At 35.0% G+C, this 10,546-nt stretch overlaps 1 protein-coding gene across 2 annotated transcripts in view; it reads right to left on the bottom strand.

Moving 5' to 3' along the window:
• The window catches only part of Fsd1l (fibronectin type III and SPRY domain containing 1-like), a 72,930-nt gene that overhangs the window by 23,571 nt on the left and 38,813 nt on the right, over positions 1–10,546 (bottom strand). For both annotated transcript variants that reach the window (XM_005382778.2, XM_005382777.2), the window contains exon 7: positions 1,315–1,524. In XM_005382778.2, coding sequence (XP_005382835.1) covers positions 1,315–1,524 — 210 coding nt within the window. The remainder of the gene's footprint in view (positions 1–1,314; positions 1,525–10,546) is intronic.

A 10,546-nucleotide genomic window follows, 5' to 3' on the forward strand; every position in this document is an offset into this window, starting at 1 on the left:
ACTGGTGAGGAGGTAATATACTCTTTTTGACAACCCTTAGGCTGTAACTACTTGTTAGATCCTTCTTGTGTATCTCTGTCTTCCTGAGAAACCACTCTGAAGATACCACCATGTATTACAGCAGCCATTGATAATTTCCTACTAATCTGTCCATAACTCTGTCATGTTTGTATTGTTCCTATGCTATTTCACAAATGGATGTATGTTTATTATTATGTGTTTCCAACAACCATTGAGAATAGTCAATGATTATTCAACTGGTCACTCATGTATAGCTCTATTTATTTTCTTTAGAAGCCACTTTGAAGATACCAAAGTGTAGTACAACAACTATTGATAATCTCCCACCTCTTTTGTCTGTAACTCACTATTATTTGTCTATTTGTTTTCCTGAGAAACTATCTTGTAGATAACAATATGTAAAACAACGACCACTGATAATTTCCTACCACTTTGTCTGTAATTTGGTAAGCCCCCCCATTACTATGTTATCCTTCTTTTACTCTTTAAAATAAAAAAAAGAAACATTAGCTCTTCTGTGAAAAATTAAATAGGAATTGCATCACAGAATAAAAACTGGTTAGCTTTATATCGAAATATTGGTCTAAAAATACCTACACCTTCAACAACTTGACTGATCCTTAGTTTTCTGTCTGTAATATAGAAATGATAAAACCAACTTCATAATTATAAAGGTTAAATGAGATGCACTACACTGGTTAGATGAAGTATACTGTATGTAGTGCATGTAAGCCCAGCCTCTAACAAACAGTAGTACTCAACAATGGTAGTGCCAAAAGTTATTGCTTTACAGAACAAGCGCTGAGGATTTTAAGCAACATCTGACCATCTGAAATATACAAAGACCCCACCATACTGAAATTTTTAAAAGGCTTTCAAAAGACCAACACAAAAATTGCTAATACCAAGTCACAGCTCATGTATTAACATGAGGGTAATCCTACAACAGTAAAAGTTAATATTTACAGTACCAGTGAAATATGATATACTGAGTATAGCAAAAATTAATTTTTTTACTTTATCTAAAAATAAAGGTAAAAATTAAATCTTGCTCTGAAATACTGTTCTAGAATATCCCTTCACATTTGTTTTATACACACTGTTAATGGCTGCAAATTATCCTAAGTAATTAAAACAAAGGTTTTCTTGATATTATAAGAGAAAGTTGGTGCCATAATAGATATTTAAAGTAGTTTAGCTACAAAGTTACAATTTTATACTTTAAAGTAACAAAAATCTTCCACAATTACATTTATATTCTATGAATGAAATTCCTTATTACTATCATTTTACCTGATAAAGTATATTCAGTACCCTTAATATTATCTATTATCTCCCAACATCGCTCATCCTTTACACGTGGAAGTCCATCAAAATTAGTTTTCCTATACTCAAGTATGTAATGGTCAATCTTATTGTCTTCTTCTGGCATTCTCCAAGCTACTGTTACACAGTTATCAGACACCAAACAGTCTACTGGATCTATCTCTGGAGCTTTGGGAACTGGAGAAGAAAAAAGAAGAGGAGGGATTTATTTTTCATTCATTGTAGCACTAATCAAACATTTATGTTTTGTCATTCAAACTTTGCTTTTTCGTCCTGCTTTTCAATTATTCAAAAACCAATCAGTTTAAAAGAAAGGGTACCCTGTAAGAGCAAAATAACTATGTTAAATCTATCTCTTACTGTGAGAGTATGAAGAATTTGCTTCAAAGCTTTTTCATAAATGTATTCAAAGTTTATTAAAATTGTATCAAAAAGCAAATCCTAAACATGCTAAGGACAAATAATAAAAAAGGACTTATTACTTCTGAACAAGTTATAGTTTTAATCTGTTAAATCAAACAGTGGTGGAATATAAATTAAACAGTAATGACTCATAGAATTAATTGCTTTGAATATAATAATTAAACTAAGTCAGTAGTATTAATTTTATTTAAAAAGCTTTTTATTGGTAAGATGGAATAGAGAGAGATTCATTATCAAGTATAAAAATATTGTTAGGAGGACTAATTTCTGGTGTTCTATGGCATAGGAGAGTAACTACATTTAACAATAATTTTTATATATCTCAGAATAACAAGATTTTCAATGTTCCCAACAGCAATGATAAATATTGGAGATATCAAAATATCACACTGTATTCCATAAATATGTATGACTACATATCCATTAAAATTTTAAAACATGTTTATATAAGACATGTGCTAAAAAAATGATGAAAAAATGACAGAAGTTTCTAATTTTCAAACAAGTCAGAAGTGGACATTTAAAAAGTACAGGTTACAACCAAACAAGACTCTCAGATGGAGCTATTTGGGTCTTGACTGGAGCTATCTGGGCCCCTGGAAGCAGGTTAGGGCTCATTTCCTGTTTATTCCAGTGTGAATCAAGGCACATGTGGAAAAAACCCTTCATTTATAGAAGGGGTGTAATTGTGCAGCATTGAACAAAATTGAGCCCCCTCAAGATATCTGAAGAAAGATTTTTAAATGTTTTTCTCAAAAATTCTAAGATTCATTAAAATAAACAGAACTAAACTGAGCTACATTTAACATGTATAAATATTAATCAACTTCTTTTCCAGAAGAGATATATTTGGTGAGCAATCAGGCTTATGCTAACACCACAGGCTTGCACTAACACCAGCAAGCACACAGGCCCTGGACTTGCACCACTCTCTTCCATACAAGCTACCAGGCCAGTGCCAGATGCATGGTGATACCCGCTCCATGTGAGTAAGCAGACCCTTTACAGGAGGGCACCAACCCACACACACACAAGCAAGCAGGCCCCCACTAGTCCTAGCCACCCCCCCCAACACACAGACACACAAGGGCAAGACTATCCACTAGATCCGAGCCAGCTCTACATTTTGCTTCCCCTTGGCATAGGAGACAAGAGGACTAACCAGCCAGCTTTATCCTGGACAAGGACAATGCCCTCAGAGAAAAGCCCCTGTCAACATTAAGTCTAAGAGTCCACTTGAACCAGGGTCTACATCCAGCAGAGATCACAGGGCTGATCGCCTTCCCCACCTACCACAGGGAGCAAAGGCAGTAAACACAGTCTGGGGTGAGTTGACAGGGGGGCCTCATGCAGGGAAGGTACCTCAAAACCCCTAGGCCCTAAAGCAAGGGGAAGAAAATCTTCACTGGCAGTGTCCTAAGGCTACCAAAAGAAACCACTCATTCAAAATCAAAGGTATTTTCTTTGTTGATTTTTCTATTTTCTCCTATTTTAACCTTACCTTCATTAGGGTTTTTGTTTTTGAGAGTTTAGAGATTTTAGTCCCTTCCTCCCTCTCTTTAATTTCTTTACTCTCCTTCTTTTTTCTCATTCAACATTTTTCTCTCTTCCTTCTTCCTTTTATTTCCTGTACTTTGTTCGCTGTTTATCTTTTTTCTTCACTCTCTTGTTTGTTCTTTCCTGGGACTGTCCTCTAATACTATCAATTTCCTTTTACTCCTCAGTAGGACTCCATCCTTCTCATATCTCATTGATTCATTTCTCAAATTTAGCTTTTTCCATTCTCTGGTTCTCTATCTTCACTAGTATCAATACTAAGCTTTATGAATTTCTAGATAACTAGTTAACTTTGTACTACTATTGTTTTTTTTTTTGTTTTTTTTTTTGTTTGTTTTTTTTTTGGTTTTTCTCCGGTACCGGGAACCGAACTCACGACCTTGCACTTGCCAGGCAGGTGTACTACTATTGTTAAATACTGTTTTATTGTTAGTCAAGATAAAGTTGTTCTGTTTAGTAGATATTTATTATTGGTAAATATTTGGTTTATCTTAGCATTTTTACTGTAATTATAGATCATTTTTCTATGGTTAACTTTCCATAGTTAAGGGTGGTACATTACTGGTCTTTAGGGTTTATCAATACTCAGTTTGTATTTGATGTTATATTTGATGACTATATAACTGTAGCCAAGGTTACACAGCTGTTGCTATTAAATGGTTTTCAAGGGATGCCAATATCTGGATGCCTTGGGGTCATTAACAATACTGTGGCCCATTCCTAAACAATGGAGTACTGGGCAAAATATGTTATAACCTCCTATTCCAAGTAAATGGAGGTGGTTGGACACTGGGAGAGAGGAAAAGGCAAAATTAAGCCAAGCCCAAAGGACAACACTGAAAAATAGACATCAAATAAAGAAGTCTCCACACTAGAAACAAGGCTTTCCACTACCATCAACCCACAAGCCTGAACACAAAAACAAACAAAAAATACAAATACGAGAAGTCAAGCTAACAAAATACACCCAAAAACTCACAACTCTCTCAAACTTGTCATCTAAGGGCAGGAAACCAAAAGCCACACACCCAAATTATGTAAAATGATATCAGGGAGATAACAAAATAGATCAATAAGATCAATAATCGATCATTTGGAAAACTCATAGAAGATATAAGTAAACAGATATTGAGCCAAATAAAATTATTAGCAAGGCTACAGAAGACACTAATAAGCTAGCAGAGGTAAATGAAACAATGCAACACATACACGTCTAGTGGAAAAAATAATCAGAGTCCATGAAAAGTTTCCAAAAAAGAATTCAGGAGAGTAAAAGTTCTACCAAAAGTACAGGTGGCAAAAGTGACCAATGTGAGGACTGAAGACAGGGATGCTGTCAGCCCACAATTAATGAAAGATACCTTAAAACAACAGGATGTGAAAAACAGATCTAACAGTTCCTAGATGATACAAAGATGACCAATCTGAGATTAATGGGAATTAATGAAAACTCAGAAGACAGCACAAATGGCATAAAAAACCTATTTACTGAAATAGTAAGAGAAAACTTACTTATATGCGGAAAGAATTTAACATACAGGTAAGTGAGGCATACAGAACCCCAAATAGTCACAATCAGAAAAGAACCTCTCCATAACACATCAAAAATGTATCTGGACTCCTAGCCTCCTAGAATACCCAAACAAAAAGAGAATCTTAAAAGCACTTACAGAAAAGTAAAAAATCACTTATAAATGTAAACCCATTAGCATTACAGCAGACTTCTCAACACAAAATCTAAAGGTCAGGAAAACTTTGGGTAAAGTGTTTCAACCCTTAAACAATTTCCAACCCAGGCTGATATACCATGCAATACTATCTTTCAAAATTGATGGAGAAATAAGATATTTTCAGGATAAAAAGCACCTAAAGAATTTGATAACCACCAAAGCAGCACTGTAAAAAATTCTGAAGGATATTGTAAGAAGAGAAAATGAATGTAACAATGACAAAAGGTCTAAGTGAATATACCAGATAAGGTGAACAGTTAAGTAGAAGGGAAAAATAGGGAATCAGCAAAAGGAAAATAAGGCAATGACAGGAATAAGTCAATACCTATTGGTAGTAAATCTCAATGCAGTGGGCTCAATTTTCCAATCAAAAGATTCAGATCGGCAGAATGGATTAAGAAACAAAATCCAACATTATGTTGAAGACAAGATACATATTTAATAAAAAAAGAAATTCACAGACTGAAAAAACAAAGGATAGAAAATTATATCCTACCCAACAGGAATCCTCAGAAATGCAGGCGTAGCTATCCTTTATTCAAGCAAATGGACTTCAAGCCAAAAATTATAAAGAGGCTATGAAGTTCACCATACACTAACAGAATAATCCAACAGGAAGATACAACAATTACTAATATATATACATCAAACAACAGTGCAAGCAACCAGGCATGAAAGATTATATGAACATACACACAATTATTGTGGAGGACCACAATACTCCACAAATAGATGAATTAGACAAACAAATCATCGAAGAAGTAGCAGAAACTTTTTGAACAAATGCACTTATACTGTAGTGTTCCACCCAACAACAGCTGCAGCACATGGACCTTTATCCAAAACAATCCCGGTGTGATGGCACACATCTGTAATCCCAGCACTTGGGAGGCTGAGTCAGGAGGACTGCCATGCAGTTCAAGGCAAGTGTGGGTTACACAGTGAGTTCTAGGCCAGCCTAAACTGCGTAGCAAGATCAACAGACCACACAAAGTGGACCCTTGGGTTCCAACCAGCCTGACACACAAACAACTTGGGTCATGAGTGGAATTTCAGTCTTAACTTACAACTAAAATACTGAGTTATGACCTGAATGCTGGCACTATGCTTCTAGATGGTCTCAGATATGATTTAATCCTTAACAAGTTCTGGAGGGAATATTGCAACATCCTTTCCTGTATGGGATTAACAGAAATTCTGGGCCAGTATCTAAGGACACTGAGGTCTGTCTATATACAGGAGAGAGAATGAAGGCTGAGTAGAGAAGCCTGAGTTTTCAGTTGACAATCTGAGTAACAACCAGCCCTTGGCAATGAACTGAGTTCATAAGTCAAGGATCCACTGTATTGGCCAATAAGCAAGCTTAAGTAAATGTAAAATAACTGAAATTATACCATGCATATTATCAAATTATAGCACAATGAAGCTAGAAATCAATGGCAAAAAGACACAGAAATTATGCAAATGTATGGAAACCAAACAGTATACTCTTAAGTAATCAATAGGTCCAAAGAAATCAAGGAAGAGTAAAACAGTTTCTACAACTAAACTATGCCAGTATGCACAACATACCAGAACTTATGGGACATGTGGAAGCAGTTCTAAGAGGCAAGTTTATAGCTGTGGAGGCCCATTTTACAAAAACAGAGTGAGCGCAAATAAACAACAATGCACCTAAAGGTCCAAGAAAACCACAAACTATCCAAACCCAAAGCTAGTACAAGAAAGACAATTATAAAGACCAGAGTAGAAATCAATGAAACAGAACAGAAAAACTACACAAGGAATCAATGGGGGCTGGGGGTTTAGCTCAGCAGCACAGTGCCTGCCTGGCAAGTGCAAGGTTGTGAGTTTGATTCCCAGTACCGGAAAACCTCCCCCGCCAAAAACAAAGAATCCATGAACTGATGAGTTGGTTCTTCAAAAGAATATGCAAAACAGACAAACTCTTAGCCAATCTGACCACAAAAAAGAGAAAAAAGAACCAAATCAATGCAATTAGAAATGAAAAAGGTGAAATCATAGTGGATGCTGTCAAAAGCAAGAAAAATTTTAGTAACTACTTTGCAAACCTGTATGCCAATAAATTGGAGAATTCAGAAAAATGGATTCTCAGATATACATGAATTATCAAAATTGAACCAAGAAGATTTAAAAACCCTGAAAAATCCAATACAAGGTAGTAAAATTAAAGCAGTAATTAAAAAAAAAACCTATCAACTAAGAAAAGCCCAGGACCTGATGGATTCACTGCTAAATTTTACAAAAAATTCAGGAAGATCTAACTCCAATACTTAGCAAGCTCATTAATGAAACTCCAAGGGAAAGAATAATGCTAATGTTATTGCTGGACACAAGCATTACCCTGATTTCAAAACCAGGTAAGGATCTAACTAAGAAGAGAACTATAGGCCAATCTCTTTAATGAATATAAATGCAAAAACCCTCAAGATGCTGGCAAACAGCATGTAGCCCATCAAAAGGAGCATACATCATGACCAAGCAGGCTTTATCCTAGGGATGTAAGGATGGCTCAATAAATGCAAATCAATAAATGTAATATATTACAGAAATAGAAGGACAAAAATCACATGATTATCCCAATAGATACAAAAAAAAGCCTTTGACAAAATCCAACACCCATTCATAATAACCAATTATGAACAGTGAAGAAAACAGGTATAGAAAGATCTTATCTCAATTTGTTAAAGACCACGTATGACAAACCTACTGCCAATATAATGTTAACTGTGGGAAAACTGAAAGCTTTCCCTCTAAAATCACGGTAAGGCTGTCCACCACCATCATTCTCTACAATATAGTTGTTAAAACACTAGCCAGAACAATCAGTCAAGAAAAAGAAAAAAAAAAGGGATATGCATAACAAAGAAAGAGGTCAAATCATCATAATTTCTAGTTGACATGATCCTCTTAGATGGAAAAAATTCTACCAAAAAAATCTAGAATAATCTAATTCAGCAAAGTAGCAGGATACAAAATTAATACACAAAAATAAATGTTGCTCTTGTACAACAATGATGAACTCACTGAAACAGAACTTAATAAAACAATACCATTCAAATTAGCATCAAGGAATATTAATACTTAGAAATTAACCTAACTAAAGACATGAAAGACTCTTACAATGAAACTATAGTACTCTGAAAAAGGGAATCAAAGAGGACATCAAAAAATGGAAAGATACCCTGTTCTTGGATAGGCAGAACCAATATGGTCAAAATAGGCACATTTTTAAAAACTGATATACAGATTTAATGCAATCCCAATCAAAATACCAATAGCATGCTTTAGAGACATATTGAAAAAAATCTTAAAATTAATTTGGAACTCAGAAAGACCCAGACTAGCAAAATCAATCCTGGGTAATGAGCAAAGTGGGAGGCCTTACAATCCCAGACTTCAAGTTACATTATAAAGCTACAGTGATACAAACAGCATGGTACTAGCACAAAAATCTACATGAAGATCAATGGGAGAGATGTGAGGAAGCAGAAACAATCCCAGACACATTTAGCCATCTGGTCATTGACAAAGGGGCCAAAAACAAATACAGGAGGAAAGACAGCCTCTTTACTAAATGGTTTTAGGAAAACTGGCTCTCTATATGCAGACAATTGAACTAATATCTATACTTATCAGCATGATCTGGAAAAATCTCCTTTACCTACTGCTAAGTGGTAAAGCAAAATTATATAACAGTACAGGGGCTGGGGATTTAGCTCAGCGGCAAAGCACCTGCCTGGCAAGCACAAGGTCATGAGTTTGGTTCCCGGTACCGGAGGAAAAAAAAAAAACAGTACATATGAATGCTTCTATTGTAAAACAGGTGGATTACACGTTAGGTTTAATCAAAAGAAACCGCCATTTTAGATGGTCAAATTTGCCAAATATTAGCAGTTACATGATTCTACCTATATGATAATTCTTGTATGGGCATAGACTGTGGAAAAATAAGCAGGTTCTAGGAACAGTGGTAGCTCCCAGGGAAGAAAACTAAGTTTATGACAAGAAAAAGAGCTACTTTTTATTTTATAGTCTTTTGTACTATTTTTTCTTCCCATGTGCATATATTTCCTTTTATCTTAAAAACAGCCAATAAAAACACTGAAGTAGCTTTAGTATGTGAATGGATAAGCAGCAAAGGACAGCTTTTCTCTATGCTGATGCAATTTCTCTTTCTCCTCTACTGAGAAGGGAATTATAAGAAGTAGGAGACAGGGAGATAGATCTTTGGTAAATGAGAAGGGAATCTAGAAGATGGAGGGAAACAGAGGGAAGTTAGGGGAAGAGGAATAAAAGAATTAAGATACATTATGTACATGTATCTACTTGCCACAGTGATTGGAATCAGTATGTTTTCTATCTGATAACTGTATGAAAAGGGTGAAATTTTAAAGTTTTAGAGTCATATTGGTGGTAAATGGACACATATGGTCAATATGTCTCCTAGAAATATTTTGTTTTCCTTTCTGTAAAAGTTTAAGAAAGGTCACTCTTAAGAAACTTCACATTTTGAGACATGTTTCCTATCGTGAAATTTAAATCTTGATCTCCCCAAGTGAACATTTGTGTATTTCACTTACATAAAACCTCAGTTAACTGGCATTCAAGAATTTTGATACTGCCATTGCAAACTCTCAAAATCCAGGCTCTTGCACTTGAAATTTTAAGTATCAAACTGAACTGATCAAACTACTTGGTATTAGCAGGTATTATACATAAAATGTTCAAAAATGTTTATTTCCCCCTTTAATGTCAGTTTTATACTTAACTAGAGCCCTGTGAATGAAAATATAGTACAGATGCTCCTCAACTTACAATAGGGTCACATCGTATTAAACCCATCATAAGTTGAAAACATTAGGTCAAAAATGCGTTTCATAATCCTATCCTATGGAATAGGACAGTCTGGCAGAACACTGTACTATACAGCACTGGTTATTTACCCTCATGATCACTTGGCTGATCAGGAGCCGTGGTTTGCTGCCAGCATGACAAGAGCATATGGTAATGTATCTCACCAGCTCAGGAAAAGATAAAAATACAAAATGTGTATCATTTTTATATCATCGCAATTTAAAAAATTACAAATCAAACCACCAAGTCAGAGACCATCTATAGCTCTGCATAATGTCTTCCTCTACAGCTACAGTTCATTCTTTTATTTTTTCCTTCTATAAACACTAAGAATTTCTAATCCATATCACAAATTAATACTTCATTTGTGTTACCCTTATTATGGTGTTAGAGTATTATGAGTATTAATCTAGTATTTCAATCACATTGTGTAGTCCCTCACCATATATTCAGAGAAGGAACTGTTTTATATAATAAATATTCCCTAGTGAAAAACAGATAACCTTAGAAAAAAATTTTAAGTGAAACATCACTTTCAAGAGCTCCCTCAATCTACCGAATCATCATGTCCAAAAGGTTTTAGCTGTCAAATTAATAACACCATTTGGTGC

This window comes from Chinchilla lanigera, unplaced genomic scaffold (genome assembly GCF_000276665.1).
Source record: "Chinchilla lanigera isolate Chin_1 unplaced genomic scaffold, ChiLan1.0 scaffold00018, whole genome shotgun sequence".
In the NCBI taxonomy this organism is placed as follows: Eukaryota; Metazoa; Chordata; class Mammalia; order Rodentia; family Chinchillidae; genus Chinchilla; species Chinchilla lanigera.